General features: G+C 35.6%; 1 protein-coding gene and 1 pseudogene across 2 annotated transcripts; both read right to left on the bottom strand.

Moving 5' to 3' along the window:
- Window positions 1–2,596: 2,596 nt before the first annotated feature.
- On the bottom strand, window positions 2,597–9,891 carry LOC141614227 (leghemoglobin reductase-like; annotated as a pseudogene).
- A 1,903-nt stretch (window positions 9,892–11,794) lies between these two features.
- Window positions 11,795–15,801, bottom strand: LOC141612018 (gamma-glutamylcyclotransferase 2-1-like). Of its 2 annotated transcripts, none has more exons than XM_074430717.1 (7): window positions 15,395–15,801; window positions 13,645–13,763; window positions 13,474–13,550; window positions 13,026–13,139; window positions 12,895–12,935; window positions 12,653–12,804; window positions 11,795–12,231 (listed from the first exon to the last, which is right to left on the bottom strand). In XM_074430717.1, exons 2-7 carry the CDS (start codon window positions 13,751–13,753, stop codon window positions 12,050–12,052), a joined length of 675 nt encoding a protein of 224 aa, XP_074286818.1. In that variant the 5' UTR covers window positions 13,754–13,763; window positions 15,395–15,801; the 3' UTR covers window positions 11,795–12,049. The 2 variants fall into 2 exon arrangements, with proteins under 2 accessions (XP_074286818.1, XP_074286819.1); XM_074430718.1 differs by lacking the exon at window positions 15,395–15,801 and adding an exon at window positions 14,189–14,207.
- Window positions 15,802–21,262: the final 5,461 nt, after the last annotated feature.

Raw genomic sequence — 21,262 nt, 5'->3', positions numbered from 1 at the left:
TTTTCACCAAAGGACTTCCGTCTGTTCTATTTACGGATTTCCGAGATAGTCTCAGCATTCGTCTTCCTCCAGCTTCGACTATGGGGGAGTGTTAGAATATATGTTTTATATTTAGTATCAATCAAATATATTTAGTGTATATGTTTGTTATTATATTCCTTAATTAGTGGTAGCTAATTATGTAAATTGTAGATATTGTTTCCTAGTTATTAGCTAGGCATATCTTCTCCTCATTGTACATATACTCAGTTTGTGATTGAATGAAGGCAAGCACAACAATCTTTCACAATCATATTTAATTAATGATACTCTAGTTTTAATTTGGGGTTTTTCGCTACACTTAACCCCAAATTCAAAGGACTAAGGCTCCGTTTGGCAAGACATTTCAGGTATCTGATTTGGTCAAAGTAGCTTATTTGACCAAAGTTTCAGTTACCTTATTTTTTTGTAAGCGTTTGGCAAGTAGCTTATTTAATCAAATAAGCTACCTGAAATGAAATGCTAATACACTAATGGAAAAAACCCCTATTGCGTCAGTTGTAGAGGGCCTTTTGCGTCAGTTTTGGCCTGACGTATATCGAGGGGTCGTATTTGGTATGCGTCAGTTGTAAAACTGACACAAAAAGTTCACCATTTACGTCAGTTGTATTTTAAAAACTGACGCAAAAAAGAACCATTTGCATCAGTTATGCTTTAAAAAACTGACGCAAATGCTTCAACATTTGCATCAGTTTTTTATAGAACCGATGCATTTTCTTTATTTTGTGCGTCATTTGTTATCATAACTGACGCAATTGATATTTTGTTTTACGGCCAATTCATTTTTCTCATTTTCTCATTTGCATCATTTCTTTCAAGAACCGACGCAATTTATTAATGCTTTTTTTATATAAAAATTTGCTGCCGAAATTATATGAAACTCACAATGTGAATACCACAAATGCGAGATGATTTGATAATCAACAACAAATATCTTTATACAACCGATTATTCCAAGTCAATTACCAAAAGATCTTTAACCAACTAAGCTATCAAGAAAAATATAAAACAATGCTTCATCAACGACTCCAATTTCAAATCCATACATAGCCATAAGAGTATCCTTGCTATATTGGTAATTGAGTCCAAAGGCAGCCAGTGCTACCTAGAGTAGCATTAGAAATTTCAGGTACCTGATTTGGTTTGATTTTCCGTTTTTACCCTTTAAATCTATACTATTAATTAATTATCATATCCTTTTACGTCATTTCATCAAAATCAGTTACCTTTTCAGTTAGTTTGCCAAACATTTTTTTTATATAATCAGCTACCTTATCAGTTCCTAATTTTCAGCTACTTTATCAGTTACCTTTTCAGATTTCAGTTAGCTTTTCAGTTTTTAGCTACCTTTTCAGGTTTCAGCTACCTTTTCAGGTAGTTTTACCAAACAGAGCCTAACAAAACAATAAAATATGAGAGAAATAGAGAGCAAAAAATTTGGAAACAAAGGTTAACTCAATAAATGAAATCAAAGATAAAGAATTCCAAATTTCATTTGATGTAATCTGGGAAGAAAAAAGAATAATATGATGATGATATGAACATAAACATAAGAACTTGTGTGTTATACAAAATTACAAACTACAAGAAGGGTAAAGTTGGAAACAAATATTATATTTAATAGGTAAAATTTGAATTTGGACGGAATCCGTTCATTTTTATCACCAAAGTTGCTAGTTGGTATTACGTTTATAAGTTTTAGGCATTTGTGGTATAAGTTTTGAAAAACAATTATGTTAGGTATAAAATTTGAAAAGTGGTGTTAGATAAGGTATAAGTTATCAATTTACCCTAATAATAATAATAATAATAATAATAATAATAATAATAATAATAATAATAATAATATCCCATAATTTGTGTTTTTGATGATACGCTACCGGCTGGTTTGCTTTTGTTTTGTCCAATTCAGGTAAAGCGGTAAAGCGACACAGAGACATGCAGTAAAAAAAAAATATGGCGCAATTAGGTGTTGTCACTGTTATTTTATGAAAGACCTATGGTCATTCAGAGACTGCCAATACAAATTGCAGTCATGGAGGAAACGAAAATGTGAACGCAGCAGATACACCCGTCTTCCACATTCTTACCCAAATTGGAGAATGCAGTAAATACACCCTTATATAGAAGACCGATGCAAACAACAATACATGTACAAAATCTCGGAAACCCCGTCTAAAAATCCATCTGTTATTTCTCATTAATAATAAAGGAAACAAAAACGTGAGCTTATCAAACCTAATCAAACACTTAGGCAAGTATCGGATAACAGTATCTGCCAAAATAGCAAAAACAATCTCAGGAATCATATATCAATCAAAGAAAAAGGAGGGAGACTAGCAGTTTAATTAGATAGGTGGCCATAGTAACGCCAAAACCGCCTCATGGATAAGCTCGCCTGCATTCGGAGACATGATGTGTACTTCCAATATCTTGTCACTCTCCTTCTCTGCCAATATTTTCACCAGGCCTTTTGCGTTATCAATTGCCTTGGCTCTGCTGTTTGCCATGAATGGGAACTTGCGAACCATGTACTCCACACCAAGGCTCTTAACCTGCCTGCTCCTCCATCTTCCTGACAGACGCCACCTCAGGGTGTGTGTATACAACTCCCAGAACCAAGTTGTAGTCCACTGTCCACGTGTCCTACCTCCAGCTGAAGGGTCGAATGTCAGCTTGAATGTATCCCCAGAATCTTCAGCTTGAACTTCATGCCTTGCTTCTCAAGGGAACGTTGGAACTGCTTGCGCACTTCACCATCCATGGTATGAACAAATATCAGGACCAAACTCAACCACAGTAACCTCGGAACCCAACCTTTCCCATACAGAGCCGATTTCAAGCCCGATGTAGCCAGCACCAATCACTACTAATCTCTTTGGGATTTCTGTTAGGGCCAAAAGCTCCAGTTGATGAAACGATTCTCTTTTCATCAATTTCAACACCGAGAAGAGACTTGACATCAGAGCCAGTAACAACAATTATATGTTTGCCTTTGACAAGAGTGCTTCCCCCTTCAATAGCGTCCACATAGACTTCAGAAGGAGAGGTAACTTTTCATATCCCTTGACATAGGTTACTTTGTTCTTATTGAACAAACCCTCAATACCTGGGGTCAGGTTTGACACCGCATTGTCTTTTTGGGCCATAATGGCTGCTACATCAATCTCAACTGACGAGCACTTGACACCATGATTAGCAAAAGAATGCTTTGCTTGATACATGTGAGAAGAATGAAGAAGTGCCTGAGAAATATAGCGAATGTTAATAAAAAAAAGGTTGGCAAAATATATACGGGTTTACTAAAGATCGCCCCTAACTTTACTCATATCGCCCCTAAAAATTATTTTTTTGCCCTTAAACAATAAATAAGCAAAAACTTGTTTGTATATTATTTCTTCTCGAGTTTCGAATTTTTATTAAAAACCGTTTCAAAACCGCTTCAAACCCGCTTCAAAAATAGAATTAAATTTTGAAAAAAAAAAAAAAAAAAACACACACACACACCACTCACTCCTCACGTTGAACAACACAGCAACACCCAACAACAACAACAACTTCCCCCTTTTTTTTCAAATTCAAAATTTAAAAATCGTTTCAACAACTTTGTTCAACAAATCGCTTCAAAATTCAAACGGATTTGTCCTCCATTCCTCCCAAAGTAGAAGAAGGTATGTTTTTTAATTTTGTTTTGTAACCCAATTAAATTTGTTTGGTTAGTATAGATTTATGTATAGGTTGATTTAGGTATAGATTTGTGATGATTAGAGCCAAAATTAGGTTATTTGTTTGTGATTTGTTGTTTTTGATTGAATGCGGAAACTTTAAAAAAAAAAAAAAAAAAAAAAAGGGACGAACTGAACCTGGAAACGCAAAAATTTCTGGGAACGACGCACCATTCGTGTGAAATACACGAATCAACCTGGCCAATTTCGTGTGAAATACACGAAAAAACTTGGGATTTTTCGTGTGATTTACACGAATGGACCTGGGTATTTTCGTGTATTTCACATGAATGGACCAGGCCATTTTCGTGTATTTCACACGAAAGGACCTACGCCTGTGACCTTCTAGAAACTTTCCAAACTTGTGATTGTGAACCCCGCACTTCGGAACAACAACCCATCACACACCTTCACCTTTTTTAATCATTCTTAATGAAAATGGACACATAAATTTTTTGGTCTTCGATTTTCTTTGTGGTTTCAAGGGATCCTTAGCCTTGCTATTATACGGTCCGTATCGCTCACATTTCACTATTTTATACGGAGGACTCTTTTCCATGTGATACTTAGCCTTTACCAAATGAAAGCCTAACCCATATGCAACTTCATCACAACGATCAAATGCTTCTTCAAATGTGTTAAACGGATGCTCAAATACAAACATATCACCGTAATCAACATTCTCTTCACCGGGATCTTCATAATTTTCCTAATTAAATCCATTAACCGTTTTTTTAAAATTAAAAAAAAAAAAAGTCCATTCTTGTGAAACACAAAAACGTATAATAAAAAAAAGGGTAATGCTAAATACAACCCACTGGGTTGTATTTAAGCATTAAATACCTTCTAATTTGGGTATTAACTTAGAAATTAAAAACTAAATTACACATTAACCAATACATTTAATGCCTATATCAAGAATTTATTTCCTCTTTTGGTTTCTTAAATACAACCCAGTGGGTTGTATTTATCATTACCCTAAAAAAAGCGTATAAAAAGAAACATAAAAACGTCTTAAAAAAATAAAAAAAAAAAAAAAAAAAAAAAAGGTCCATTCGTGTGAAATACACGAAACAGTCTGGGACCATTCGTGTGAAATACACGAAATAACCTGGGCCATTTCGTGTAAATCAAACGAAAAAAACCTGGGCCATTTTGTGTAGATTACACGAATGAGCCTGGGTCATTTCGTGTTTTTTACACGAATTGGTCTGGGCAATTTCGTGTTTTTTGGACGACTTTTCCTGGGCCATTTCGTGAATCTCACACGAAATCATTTTTTCTGGAAAATGTTCTACCCGTGTAAAAAATAAAAGTACAAAAATGCGTCAAATTTACCTCATTCTCTTGCGTGTTTTCATTGTCTTGCGTATTTTCAGCTTCCTCGTAATTTCCCGTGTTACTACCGTCTCCATAACCACTACCTTCACCGTTACCGTAACCAGGGGCGGATCTAGGTAAAGGGCTACGTGGGCTGGAGCCCAACCAATTTATAAGAATAAAATTAATTTATGTTACTAAATGTTCATTGATTCAATGTGCCTCAGTTGGTTTGAGTACTAACATGAAATATTTGCTTCTATTTAGACAGCGGGGGTTCAAACCCCATAAAAAACATTTTGTTTTCGTCATAAAATATTCCACAAGTTGGTTGACATTTCATCATAAATCTTAATAATGTTTTTTTTTGGTGCAAAAATCTCAATAATGTTTATGATAAATTGTTAATACAATGCACATAATAATGTGATTGCTGTTAAAATTAATTTTAAAAAAATTTGTACACACCCGTCTATTCGAGAATACAATAGTATCATATTTCAAAAAGACGGAGATAATAGGACGTCTTCGTTTTTTTTCATAATAGTTGATAAAATTTAACGGAACTTTGAAAATAATTTGTAAACAAAGTATAAAATTTGCATTATTTAATCATATATTTTTATAAGATAATATTTATTCTGTATATTGTAATTCTGCCCAAAAACATATAGCTTTGCCTAGTTATGCAATACACTATGTGCGACTCCGATTATACGGTTTGCCGGTTTCACAAGTTTAATCACCGCGGATGTTAACCTAGTTAACCCAACCTACTTCTAAATCCTGGATCCGCCCCTGACCGTAACTATATTGTTGATCATTGTAGCGATAATGTTGTTCGGCATTCCAATCGTTTTGAAATCGATATCCATCATTGTTGTACGAATTATCATTATTGTACGAATTAAAGAGATAATTAAAAAAAGGATTTCCATCACTCATTTAAATTTTTCCGGAAAAAAACAAATTTTAGAGAGTTAAAGTAGAGAGAAGGGCAAACTTGGAAAAAGAAATGAATTTTAGGGGCGAGATGAGTATTTTAGGGGCGATCTTTAGTAATTTTGAATATATATCTACTTCCTTGGTATTCACAATCACAAAAAGGGCAGAACAGCGCTCTTAATGTGAAATTAAAGAAATACTATGTACATGTCTTTGTGTTCTTTCTGTTTCTCAAAAGTCCCCACACAATTTGAAAAGGATGGAACAAAATAAAGTGGAGATAAATACTGTAACCCCAGTCAGATTTGTAGCTTACACAAAAGTCTCAACACTCACTCATGCAAGGGTGACGGAGGGTCTCAACGTTGTACATTCATCTCATATAAACCACCAATATTATCTAAGTTCCACACATTAAGTAAAAGCATATGGGCAGTTTGTCATCATTTTTGTTTAGAATGTGGACAACAAAATCGTCCGTATTAAATAAATAAACAATGCAACCTCAATATCTACTACAAACCAAAGTAGAACATTTAGACACTAATTATCTAGTTTCTTACAGCTAGTTGTTGATGTCAAGTGACCTAATGTAAAATGTAATCCAATTCACTTTGGAACAATAGCGAATATGTAGACTTAGAAAATAGACAGCCAGGAAAAACCTAAGACTGCAGAAATCATATATAATCGGCACCTATTATTATAAATCACGGTTAGTAATTTAGAGCATCTTTGCGTTATCTGTAACTGTATTTACTCATTCATCCACATTTTTTTTTTTTTTTTTTTTTTTTTTTTTTGATTAGGTAAGAAAACTAGGTTGATCCTCTAGGGTAGGACCAACCTATCTCATCCTTTCGAATGAGGGAGGTAAGTTGAAGCCACCGGCTATCAAACCACCTCGAAAGAGTTGGACATGAATGTCCAACTGAAGCCATAAAGTCAGCAACCTTGTTGGCTTCACGAAAGCAATGTTTAATTATCACTTCATCGAAAAAATGAAGGTCTAATTTCACATCCTTGATAATACTAGAAATTTCCCACGGAATTTGCCAAGTACCTCGAATCGAGTTAATAACACATAAGTTATCACCCTCCACAATTAACTTTGAGATTCCTAAGTATTTAGCTGCTAAAATACCTTCTTTTAAAGCAAGTGCTTCCGCAACAAGGATACTATTGGATCCGCACTTTTTTGCTCCCAACAAAACGACTTTACCATTGTGATCTCTTAAAGAATATCCTAAAGCAGCTTTATTACCTTCTATTCTCGATCCGTCAAAATTTAGCTTTAGGAAACCGTTTGTAGGTTTTTCCCACCAAATCTCTTCCTTACTAGAATTGTTTCTAGTTGATTCTTCTACCTCGGGATTGTTGAGATCCTTAAATCTAGTCACATTCCATGTCTTAGTGCTATTATTACATAAAGTAATAAGTTTGCTGATACTTAAATTAACATTATTAAAGATAATATCATTTCTATGGAACCATGCATTCCACCAAATAAAGATAATCTTTATAAAGTCATCTTTTGAAATTAAATCCTTGAGATAATTAAGTTTCGTTAGAAAACTTTGACTTATAATAGTATCATAATTTGACAAAAACTCGTTGAAACTAAAAATGTTCAGGTCTTGGATGACAGACCCAATCAAGGGACATTCGTAAAAGAAATGATCTTTGTTTTCAATAGGGTTGTTGCACAGAACACAATGAGGTGGGACATCAATATGGCTCTTGAGAAGTCTACTTTTCGTTGGAAGGCCGTCAACACAGGCTTTCCAAAGAAAAAATTTCAATTTAGGAGGAATATTCAATTTCCAAATCCACTGAAATTCACATTTGTCAAGAGCTTGATCTAACAAACCTTGCGCTAACCAAGTTGCTGTTTTGGTAGAGAAATTTCCATCTACGGACAACCCCCAAATTAGGGTATCTGGAATATTATTATGTGGCACTGGAATGTTAGTAATCTGATTAACAATATCGTTATTCACTAAACTGGATAATTTACAAACATCCCATTGTTTGTCTGAGTTTATGAAATCTTTAACCAAAAGATTAAGATCACGGTTACTATCATCATCAACCGTACTGGTTGTAAGTGGGTGTGAAAAAACCCAATTATCAGACCAAAACTTAATGTTGCTACCATTACCTACCTGCCATCTCAGTCCTTTTCTAAATAGAGTCCGAAGACTCATTAGTTTACGCCATTGCCAAGAAGAGGTTGAATTAGGCTTATGATCAAATAGTGAACAATTTCTCAAGTATTTTTTAGATACCACTTTGACCCATATACTTTCCTTATCCATAAGAATTTTCCATAAGAGTTTCATTTGAAGAGCTTTATTAGCTGCTTCAGAAGATTTAATTCCTAAACCACCAACCGACTTTGGTAAACAAACTTTATGCCAACCAACCAAATTAGGAGAACGCTGGGAAGGATTCTTATTCCAAAGAAAATCTCTATTAATCTTATCTAATCTATTATGGATCGATGAAGGGAGGAGGAAGCTTTGCATCTGAAAAGTTCCCTTCGCGGCTAAATTAGCATTGACAAGAACTAGTCTACCTGCTTGAGATAGAGAATTCGCTTTCCATTTTGATAATTGAGTGCAAGAAGATTGAATAATGTTCTCGAAAGTATTTTTAGTCACTCTGCTATCAATTATAGGACATCCTAAATACTTACCCAAATGAGCTTCCTCGTTCATATGAAGAATGCCTCTAAAGGATTCACGGAGAGAACGCTCAACATTTCTAGTGCATTGAAAAGTGGATTTGTCAAAATTAACAAATTGTCCGGAAATCGTGCAAAATTTATCTAAAATAGACTTAATAGTTCTACACCTCTGGTTAGAGGCTTTAGCGAAAATGATAGTGTCATCCGCAAAAGTGAGAAAAGGAATTTTCTCCACCCCTGACCCAATTCTAATACCAATGTCACTAGAGCTAACATCACTATTTTTTTGTAGAGATCTTGCTAAAATCTCAGCGCACATAATAAATATATATGGCGAAAGTGGGTCTCCTTGTCGAATACCTCGAGTGGGTTTAAAAACGTCTCCCGGTGTTCCATTTACTAACACCGAGTAAGAAACTTGGTGTTTATACATGCCATAATCCATGAAATCCACTTAGCATTAAAACCCATTTGCTTAAAAGTTTCCTCGATAAAATTCCATTCTAGTCTGTCATATGCTTTCTCCATATCAAGTTTGATTGCAATCCAACCTCCTTTGCCCTTTTTACGTTTAAACGAGTTAAAAATCTCGTGTGCTAAAAGAATATTATCTTGAATAAAGCGATTAGGTGTAAAAGCACCTTGAAACGGGTGTATAATTTTATGTAAGACACTTCGAAGACGATTAGTCAAGATTTTTGCAATAATTTTATAAATTGTTGAACAAAGACTAATCGGGCGAAAATGGTTTGCTGTTTGAGGATTTTCAATTTTAGGAATCAATGCTATGAAAGTATGATTCACTTCTTTTAGTAATTTCTCAGAATGGAAAAATGCTAAAAATGACCTTAGTGTGAGAATTTCCTACAATATCCCAAAGTATTTTTGAAAAAACTCTGCAGAAACCCATCGGGACAGGCATTTATCTGCGGCTAAACTAAACACAGTTTGTTTAACCTCTTCCATACTGATATTACCTGTAAGAAATCTGTTATCTTCATCTGTAATTAAGCCACTAATAGACTTAAAATCCTCATTCTTGTCGAAATTACAAAGTTGATTTTTTGTAAACCTAAGTGTAAACTCGTTAGAAATTTCTTTTTTAATAAGTTCTTGATCAGTAATACAAGCACCATTCAATTTGTGCACCATGCTTTCACTAGCTCTGACCATTGTCCTATCTCCGTAAAATTTCATGAGCAAGCTCATAAAAAAGCGCCTCCGTTTCGTTTTGAACTCATGTGGACTCTTCGAAATGACTTCACTAAGATGGTTAAAAGTAGTTGGCAGTACCAGTTTCGCGGATCTTATATGTTTTGTCTCTCTCAAAAATGCAAATTACTAAAGCAAAAAGCTAAGAAGTGGAATCAATCTACCTTTGGAAATATTTTTAGACAACTTTCAATTGCTGAAAAAAAGCTAGAGATTATTCAAAACCAACTTGGTTCTTCTCATATTGCCCATTTAGAAAACGCACAATTGAGATGGCTGAAAAAGCGTGATGCACTTCTTGACTATAAACGTGTCTATTGGCAACAAAAATCTCGTATAACCAAAGCAAATTTTGGAGATAATAATACCAAGTTTTTTCAAAATTATGCCACGATTAGACGTATTCATCCACATTACTTGCCACTAACTTTTTCATCTCACCAAGAAAAACAGAAACTGCCTTAGCTGATTTGACCAGCTAACAAACACGAATCAACATCATTCGAAAGCTAACTACTTGTTGCATCAGCCAGTAAAAGCCCGCATAAAAACACAAATACTAACTAATATCTAGAGATCGCCTTAAGGGGGTGTTTGGTTCACCCAATATAGATATGAGGTATGAGTTTGGAATGAACCAAACCCATACCATATGTTTGGTTGACAAAATTGAAGGTTTGATACCCATACCTCAAACCCATGTGGTATGGGTTTCTCATACCCAAGGAGGGGGTGGGTATGAGATTGATACCCATGGTATCAAATTACAAATATTAAAAAGTGATAAAAACAATTGTAAAACAATCATTTTATATATTTATTTGATTAAATTTTCCCTACATGATTTAATAGTATAAAAATTATTATTAAAAATATTGTATTTTGAAGAGTTTTTAGCTTTGATTAATTTCTAACCCCATACCCCCAAAATTGAACCAAACACAAGGTATGAGGTATCAAGTTCCAACCCGATATCACCCAGGTATGATTCCCAATTCCAAACCCATACCTACGCGTGAACCAAACACCCCCTAATTGTTTTGACCAGCTAACAAACAACACAGTCCACCATTCAATAATTTCCAATCAAAACATCAACAACTAGAGTCACGCAAACAACAATTAAAATGAAAAAAATAATCGAAATTGTTCAACAACAAACAATTAAAATGAAACTAAAAAATTTCGATAAACAACCTTGGAAGGGATGCATCCGACATAGAGGCAAGTCCCGCAGAGAGCATCGTACTTTTCGATGCAGATTGTTTTGAGATCGAGTTAAGCTGCTAATCGCTTTAACAAGAACCACTTTTTTTGCGGTCAAATTTCGGTATCTTGTCCAACTTTATCACTATGCGGTAGGTGGCAATTAGGTCGGGTTGAGTCGGGTCGGGTTATATCGGGTTCGGATCAGATTTGGTCAGTCTACCATTTCAGGTCGACTCGAGTTCGGCCTAAGTCATTTTGGGTCAAATGATGTATCGTGTCGGGTCGGGTTTGGCTCATGTCGTTATCGACTCCTGTTGCTTTATCGCATTATTTCAATTTTTAAAATTTAGTTTGAACCACTATTTGGTTAGTTACCTCATTATTAAGTCAAATTTATTAATCTAAGCACTAAATCATTTTCATTTTGATCAATATTAAAGCTTAATAATTGTGGGGTCATCAATATAATTGGGTCAATATCAGGTCAAGTTGTCATCGGGTTGCGTCTCGTTCGGGTTCGGATCACTGATTATCAGGTCGTGTTGGGTTACGAGTTGAAATAAAATGGAATGTTACCTGCTTTGTGCGGTTGTGTCTGCTTTAGTAGTTTAGTTATAGACTTATAGTCAAGTATATACGTACATACGCAAAGTAATGAGACCAGAAATCAGTTTATTACGACGTACTCCGTACAAGAGAAGTGTGAAGCTCTTGAAACGAAACGTAGTAAACATTATTACGATTACAAAAGCAGAGAAGTCATAGTGAGATGATTCAATATAATGATCCGACTTCCTAGTCAATACATAATTTCTTCTCCGTGGCTTCCTACTTCAACATACTAATCTACTTCTCCCTTTGTGTTAAAGGTAACAATACGTCCGTCATAAGAAGTTAAATTACGTGTTTTTCAAGAGTCTGTTGCAACAGCTTCTTGTAGAGGCCGAAGTTGAAGGGACGGAATATGGTCCTTGAAGCTAACCATGATATGCGGTCCGGTAACAAGCATCTTCTCCTCGGCTATCTCCTTAGCCACCTCAAGTACTTTCCTCACCTCATTGGCTAGCTCGATCACATAATCATCTTCATGATCTGTCGAAAACACTTGTTAAAACCAGGCCTTGGTCATAGAATACATGCATACCAATTACCAAAGCAGCGGGTGTGAAAACAACAAAGATACAAACTCTGGCAGACATTAAATACTTCAAATATGTTCCTATATAGCTGATATATTCACTCCCATTATTCCTCTAGGAATATTGGCACTTCCATTTTATCCAAGGGCGACAATGACAAATATTTTTTTTGTCTCTCTTTATATACTAAATACTGTTCTACAACTTATATATGTTCTCTCTATTCTGTTGGGACTTTTTGCACTTCCTTTTTGGATTGTTCCACTGGGTTCTTTACCCTTACTATTCTAGGCAAACAATCTCTGTGAAAGTAGTAGGTTATAAGCACTAAAAAAAACTACCTAGATGAAATGAAATCATCACGATACACTTACTTATATCACGTATAGCTTTCTCAAGTAAGAAAAGATAGTCTCTGTTGTTCCCACAAGGCCCGAAAGCAGTTGCAATTTGACAGGCCATTTCATCTATTGGGGCAGGACCCAGATAATATTTGTTCGATACTATATCGGGTGTAGACATGAAACTGCATAATGTAAGATATTTGTATCAGAGTCGATCTTGTTTGTCTAAATTAAGATGGAGGTTAATCAATTAGAAGATGTCGATAACTTACACTATGACACCTGTGATTAAGGGCTCGAGTTCTTCCCCTTCCTGAATTCTCACAAAGAAAATAACATTCAGGATCTGAGTACGAGCATATTGCAAGCCGATAATTCAAAATGGCATTCTTATTTTCCTCACCTTGTAGAAATCAACAGTTATCTTGTGGTCATACTCACACTCCCGACGCTCCAAATACTGCATGGCTGCTGCTTCTACTTCAGGACCTCCGCTTACACAATATGCCGCACCCCACTGTGGTACCAAGAAATGTTTAAAAATTAAAAATAATGGGCAGAAACACTAGATTAACCCTGTTCTAGCAAATATTTTTTTCAATAACAAAGTGAATTTGTAACTATTGCCTTTGCTATTGATTGGGCAAAGCACTAAATGTTTGTGAATTGTGATTAGGCTGATAGCATACAAACCACATACGTCAAGTTAGCCACCATTTTCTCAAGGGTGACTGACTCGAGAATGCGTAATCTCAAAACCCATGCATTTTTATTTTGTGTTTTAGCTGCCTGAATCAAGCCATAGAGTGTGTCAGAAATGATGAAACACAATAGCCCCAGACTGAACTTACACATATAGATCCTTCAGTATATTCCAAAGTACAAGTTCTGGCCGGGTGTTCAGGTGTACCCCTGTGGTCAATGCAAGCTGACAAACACATGTAGATCGTGTAAGTATGTTCAGAAAAATATGTGATACTGCAAATGAATAAATTCAAGATAAGAAGGGGCAACAATCTTACCAAGATCAAAGACCCTTCGATAGTCCTTGACATATCCGATTACTTTCTCATCATATTGAAACCCAGGGTTCCACACCAAAGAACCATAGCCGAAAACCCAAAACACCATGATTGAAGGTCTGGCAAATAACAAGAGATGAAATGCAATAAGATTAGTAAAACTACTTGGGCAGGATAAATGTACGTTTCTAACTTCCTATTCCATTTCTTAAGGGGATGGACGAATGGAGGTGAATTTGATCGTGAATGAGGATTTTCAGAACAATGTAAGCTCCAAACATGTGCAGTTGGCACATATATACAGAACCACAGATGAACGTGAAAAGGATGTTTTTTGTTATGTCAAAAAGACATTTTCAAAATGACCAAACGTGGAACTGAAGGGTCAAATGGGACACAAAGTGTGTAACCAAACAACTCAATTGTACGGAAGCCATACTATTAAATTAATTCAGTAATGACAGTATTATCCGGGGACATGCTACATTGCCATAATATTCTTTGTAATGACAGATCAAGTACCGGAGACTAAAGAAGCAGTCACCTGAACTTTTGCCAGTTTAGAATTCACAGGGTCAAGAAATTTGTATGGCTTGCATGTCAGTTGATCCCAAAATTATTTTGTATCTCAATGCCACCACCTTAAGGGATGACTCATGAGTCATGACATAAAGTCTCGACTCTCGAGTTCAAATTCATATCAAAGACTACCAAAGTTAGTGGCCTGCATTCAGCTACACATACAGCCATTAATGGACCCTACTTATTCCCTTTTCTAGTCCCTAGTGTGTTAGAAAAATGAAAATTTGGCATATTCCTTATTGTAATTCAGCAAATTGCAGAACAACGTGAGTCCACATTTCCATTCAATCCGTTACTTGTCAACCCCTACATCCCACCATTTGTTTAAACCTTGAACACATCTTTGCCAACAAATTAATGGAATCAGTACTCAGAAGCTTATCACATTCACAATGCCACCACATATTCTTATCACCGAACAATTTTACGATGCATAAATAAGGAAATTTAATTATATTAATATATCCCCTACGTTAATATAATAATATGACAATGACAAAAGCATACGAGCAGACGACAGTTCATACTAGTTGATCCCAAATCCATATCGAACCCAAAAAAAAAGGTTCTGAGTCTGATAGAGACTAAAGTAATCGACATAAGTGACACTGAATTGGGACAAACCCGAACAATGATTTGGTGTCAATGAGCCTCTAAATAGTCTCTACTCCCTATTTCTATCCCTTAACTCTCGACTCAACATAATACAAATACTCCTTCCGTCTCAATCATTTGTTTACCTTTTTTTATTAATTTGTAAAGGGGTATTTTAATTAAAGGTAAACAAATGATTGAGACGGAGGGAGTATCTCAACTAACAGATATAACTACATTTGGTAACGCGACCCCAAAGTCCAAAGCAAAAAGCAAACTACTGACCTGAACCACACCTTTAACCAATTCTCTTGTAAGGCGGTTTTATACAACTATTATCTAAAACAGACCTCACTAACATGAAAATGAGCCTATAAAAGCCAAAAGGTAGTTGTTACTAGGATCCTTTTTACAATATTTTTGTATAAGACCGCCTCACACTGAGTATAATATGTTATACAATAAGTTGTCATTAAGATGAAAAATCAAATTGATGATGATACGAATATAAATAAAAAGACGATGAACAAAATGCATATTAAAACTGTCGATAAAACAATGAAACAATTAGTACCTGATTAAATGAAATGGGGTGTGGGTGAGGATGCGGCAGTAGCGTCAAAGGCGAGATTAAAGGAGAGAGAAAGTATATTAGTTTTCTCTATTTATCTCTCTCTCCTTGTTCGAGCTTCTCGTCAATGGCGGAAGCGGAAGCCCTGTTTGAGTATTACCCCTCTTTCTTCCTCTTTTATACAATATGTGAAATGACACGATGTTTTGATGGAAGATGCAATATGTGGGAGCAATGGTGGTGTGTATTTATAATGTTGCCAAATCTTTACCAAACCAAATCAAAGGGTAATTTCGACTTTTTCACATGTTAAAAAAATTTCGAGCAATAATAATTAAGAACGTTCAAAGATATGGTGGAATATGGTAAAGAGGAGGTTTTATTTGGATGTAATAAAATCTAGTCTAGGTAAATAATTCTAAGTTGTATGTTTCTTTATTTTTATCATGGGTTATGGATGAAGAAATTAGACAATGGGGTGTCTATGTACATTCTCAATTTCTCTTAATTGTATAGGGTGTTAATAGTTTCAATTATGGGGTGTTTTTTTCTTAAAATAAATTAATGAATGTAGTTAAGATTTTACCTGAGTGGGGGATTTCGTGTACTTAGACATAAATTTGACTGAATTCACTCACAATATTATTATTCTTGCCATTTATTATATCTTTTTATTTTGCGTGATATTTCTTTTTTATTTTTACTAATTTGTGTGATGTTTCTATAAAGTGTTTCGTAACATTTTTACGGAATATGGTGATGTGTAGTTGAGCTTCTTACCATTTCTTAGCAATTTTGTTCACATTTAAAAGGGTTGTATTTTTTCACATATGCATTTAAGGATAAATAAATCCGATAAAAAAAGCATTCCAGAATCACAAAGACAAATAACAAGTAGATTTGGCTAAAATTCTGAAAACGTGGATATTGCATTAGAATATAGAAGCACGGCATCGTATGCTTGTTCCTTCATTATCTATTGGAATCACAAGGCATTAAAGAAAATGTGAGTGTGACTAATCACTAAAGAAATGCAGTATGTCTTGTAGATCATAATGAAAATCATTAAAAGTTCGAATATTCTGGTCACACATTATATCCCCGCAAGTAATAAGCACGTTAATATGCTAGCGAGTAAGGATCTTTTTCATTTTTTAAAAGAAAATGGAGGTCCATTACCTATTTAATTGTCTAGATCTAATTTTCGAGCATACTTTCTCATTTTCAATCAATCCTATGTATGGGTATTTTTCATTTTGTCTTTTTCATTCAATTTCATTCTTGTTAAAGGACCAACATACCTCACTTATTTGAATGATAAAGGGACTTTTAGGTTGGGCATGCAAGAGGGGTTTATGAAAAAGTTCAATGCTTAAAAGACATCATATCTTGATTAACTCACTAATTTACTCTATCCAAAATTTCGTGCACAAAGTAAATGTATACACGTACAGTTGGAGTGAGGAAAAGAGTATGAATTTAAACATGTTGGAAAAAGTTTGGTTTATACTGTAAGTCTGTAACGCCCCGTAATTTCAGACCGTTAATATATTTCGAAAATAATTTATTAATCAAATAAAATTTGATATTTAAAGTAATTAAAGTAAAAATAATTCAAAGAAATATAATTTTATTATATTTTGAAGAAAAGTATTTATTTTGATAGTTTCGAAATGTTTAAAAATAGTTTGAACCGTGTAAAACTTTTTATTTCGAAATAAGGGCGTATCGGGGGGGGGGGGGGGGGAAATGACAATTCTTTTGAACGTTGGGTAAACGAAATTGGAAATGGGTCGTATGACTACTCAATTTTCTTGTAATCTTGTGTTTAAAAACTTTGGTCTTGATTTTGAATTTGCGTTTGACTCACTGGATTTAATTATTATTGAAACGAGTCAAAACCGACTCGTAAAAATCCCGACTAAAAATCCCGCACCTCCTTTCCTTCTTTCCTTTCTCCCTTACACGGCACCCCCCTTCCCCTTACCTTTCTTTTTTTTTTTTCTGATTTCTTGTTCATCATCATCTTCAACATCCTAACATTTCCCAAAACACATTTCATATACATTTCAAGCTGTTTTGGCCATAATTCCTTCGTTTCTTATCGGATTTTCACGAAATTTACCTTTAGGAATCCCTCGCCGAGATCTACAACTTAGTATGTTCTAATTTCAGTTTTCATTAAGTTGTTTTAAGACCAATTTTCGGAAATTTCGGTTTATATACTTATCTTTGTGTTTTAATTGTTTATTTAGGTGAAGAATTGGAGGACGAGTTCGGGGACTCGTATATTGTAGAGGATAGCGGCTAGTTGTTGTTAGGGTTTCGATTTTGAGGTGCTAATTGCTCTTTTTTTAGCTTAAGGTAACATATTTCGAGTTACTCGATGAATTATCGTCACAAGTTGTGTTGTTTTTGTATGTTTTATGATTTTTGTTTGTGTTGAAATTTTCACATGTTTAACATGGTTGCATGCATGTCAATTGTTAAATTAAATTATCATAATAGTATGGAAATGATATGGGAACGGTTAGATAATGCTTAAAACGAGTTAAAATGAAGAAAAACGGTAAAAAAAAAAAAAGAGGGTGTTAGGGGGACAGGTAGCAAGAGGCCAGCGAAGAGCCGCAAGCGAGCCCACGGCTAGCCCACCACGGCTGGCCGGTCGGCCCGTTGCTTGTTTCGCGGTTTTCCATGTTTTGTCCGTCATTTTAGGTTCATTAAGGATGTAATTAGAATAAGTACACATGGTTAAACTTGTGAAGTGAATCATAATAGTAACTAAAAGTTATGTTAATGGTAGAAAAATTATGTTATATTGATAACTATCACATGTTAGGATAGTTTACAAAATGAATTTTATAGCGATAAATGTAATGTTTTGTTGATTGTCTTTAAAACCGAGTCTTAGTCCCTTTGATCGATGCGATGTCGATTAATTGAGTGATTGGTCACCGCAATTTGACCGCACTGTCGCAGGTGGGGTTGCGGGTAAAAATTCGGTTGAATGAATTAGATAATCGGCCTTTTTCTTGCTTTAGGCCATTTATTATATCTCTATTTCACATGTGTAGTTAGTTGAATTTATATAGCTTCTTATTTAGTTAGTTGAATTTAAATAGCTTCTTATTTTGTAGTAATGGCCCTAGATTTCCCCTAAAGCCTTTAATATTGTTAATCTTTTGTTAGAATTGGTAATCAAGCATTCGGATACTTATTGAGGAACTGTTGGTTTATCTTTGAATAGACATTTATATAGCCTTTCACATGATAGAAGGTTAGAATTTATGTTGGTAGTTGGTCTTTTTGCCCTCTTAAGGTTAAGTGGGTGTCTTACTTGACTTGTGTGGTGAGTCTTGGGTGGTGTGGGCTAAAGTATTCAAGCGGGACTAGCTGGGACTAGGTCCTAGGTGAGTATTTCGGCCTTCATCAGAGATAGGTCTTTATAGTCTTTGACGAGTATATGTTCACCGCTTGATAGCCTTTGTGTTCCTGACTAGTGGATGTTTATCCAAGTTGGGGCATGACCTCGTTACTTATTTTGATAGTAAGTGGTCACCTTAAGTACTAGCCAACCCTTTGGTGGACTCCTTAGGGTACTCACTTCACTTTGTTTTAAAAAAAGTTGTGGGTCTTGGGTGCGGTGGTGTGTATCCGCATGTCTAGGGTCTGCTTGCAGATTTTAGGCTAGGGTTGTGTTGTCTCTTGGCCATGTTTTATTAATATTAACCGCTGAGCCAAGATACCGGTTCGATTACCTTCCCTACCTCGTGGTATAGACTCGAGTTACAAAGTGACTATTGACGGTGCTAAGAACTTATGCCTGTCTTTGATATATTGCCCTTTCTTGTATGGTGATTTTATGAACTGTAATAGGTGAGATGTAAGCCGGTTCTGATTGATAAAGTTTGGATTACTATTTGAATTATATGATTCACATGATAGTTTAGTTTGGTCAGTTTAGGGGTCATAGGTTAGATTATATGAAAATTACATTGTTTATAGTATTGTTTACATGTTACATTACATGTTACATTAATTTTGACGATTCGTGGCTGGGAGGACTCGAAGTTACTCCCCACTGAATTGTGGCTTTCGTGTTTGTATAAAATGCGATTGACAGGTCGTTGATGCTTAGTTGGGGTCACAGACGAGCTAGTGAGCAAGGAACCTTGGACCTAGTTTTGGCTATTCTATTAGTAAACCTTTTATACTTTTGGTTTGTATATAATTTGAAGGGACATATGTCTCCCTTTTCCATTTTGGTTTGTATCCTTATATTTCCGCGTCTTAAGTTATGTATGTAAATTAGTTTATCAGCTTTGCAGGGTTGTTGACACTCTTCTTAAGTTGGATTGGTTGTGAATGGTTTAGGAAGAAATTTTTTTGAAATTGCAGGTTTTTGACTAGTTGAACCATTTACAAACATATCCTACCAGTTTTTCCGTAGAATTTACGCATTTAAGTAATTAGATAACGCTAAATTTTTAAGGGTGTCACAGTTGGTATCAGAGCCTATTGCTCCCGACGCACGTTTGTGCACCCCACTTAAAAATCACTTGACCTTTAAATAATAAACTTGAGAGAAGGGTAGGATGGGTAGAATTAGGATTTATGTGGTAGTCTGTTTGTAATTGCTAATTGTTAGGTACTAATTAATTTTCTTCTTTTTAAGATGGCTCCGCCAAGAAGAGACATTGATGATGCTATCTTATTAGTTCTTACTCAAATTCTCCAAAATCAACAAAATCAACAAGCTCCTCCTCCTCCTCCGCCTGCTTAGGGTACTCCTGGCACCTATACTTGGGTGGCTAATCAGTTGACCCGAATCAACACTCCCACTTATGGTGGAGAGATTGATCCAGCTGCTCTTACAGGGTGGTTTCGGGAGTTGGAGAAAAGCTTCACGTTGTATGATGTCAAGGAGGAACATAAAGTGAAGCTAGCCTCTCATTTCCTAGTACGAGAAGCAGACCGGTGGTGGTCCATGACTGGGCCTACCGTTTAATTTGAACCAGGATTTGACTGGGTACGTTTCAAGGAGTTAGTGGAGGCCCGTTTCTATCCGCAAGAGCTGAAACAGCAGAAGTTGAAGGGATTCATGGAGTTGAAGCAAGGAAGCCTTCCAGTTCAGGCCTTCACCGATAAATTCAATGAGTTGGCTCATTATGCAACTCGATTGGTGAAGGATGACAACGAAAAAGCCTTCTTTTATCTTGAAAAGCTCTCTCCTAAGATTAAAAGTATGGTCCGACGGGATTCCACTAGCTTTGTTTCAATTTATAATGATGCTTTATGGGCCGAGAATTCATTGAAAGACATTGAAAATGAAGCTCGTGCAACTAGTTCTAGTCTTGGCAAGAGGCCTTTATATCCCTCTTCTAGGCCCTTTACTCCTTCACCTAGGTTCATCTCTTCTCCCTCTGACTCAAACAAGAGGAGATTTGTTTCTAATGTGCAAGCTAACCGGGGTGGTCAATCTTCAGCTGTTAATGATAATAAAGGTACTAGAGACCGACTGTGCTATAACTGCAAGAAACCAGCACACCCTGGTAAATGCTTCATTGACCCTATCATATGCTTTTCTTGTAACAAACCGGGTCACAAGGCTAATGTTTGCCCGGAGAGGAATGTGACGGCTCCTGCTACTCTTGTTGCCCCAGTGAGGCCAGTGAGACCAGTGAGGCCGAAGGGCCGTATCTTTGTTATGAGCCGAGCTGAAGCTGAGGCACATCCTGATATCATTACCGGTACATTTTCTGTTTTTGATGCTCCTTGTTTGGTACTATTTGATACGGGTGCCTCTTTATCTTTTATTTCAATAAAACTCTCCAATAAATTATCACTTGAATCATCACAAGAAGAGAGTAC

The sequence above is a fragment of the Silene latifolia genome, chromosome 11 (genome assembly GCF_048544455.1).
Source record: "Silene latifolia isolate original U9 population chromosome 11, ASM4854445v1, whole genome shotgun sequence".
Lineage (NCBI taxonomy): Eukaryota > Viridiplantae > Streptophyta > Magnoliopsida > Caryophyllales > Caryophyllaceae > Silene > Silene latifolia.
Note: the sequence above shows the minus strand (reverse complement) of the source record. Positions and strands in the feature narration are given on the sequence as shown.

Bases quoted from the DNA above. Each gene is read 5' to 3' on its own strand.
- LOC141612018 (XM_074430717.1), bottom strand. From the start codon at position 13,753: ATGGTGTTTTGGGTTTTCGGCTATGGTTCTTTGGTGTGGAACCCTGGG. The intron at 13,551-13,644 runs GTAAGATTGTTG...TGTGTTTGTCAG, and splicing joins TCGAAGGGTCTTTGATCTTG to CTTGCATTGACCACAGGGGT. The intron at 12,936-13,025 runs GTGAGGAAAATA...GTGAGAATTCAG, and splicing joins TAACTGTTGATTTCTACAAG to GAAGGGGAAGAACTCGAGCC.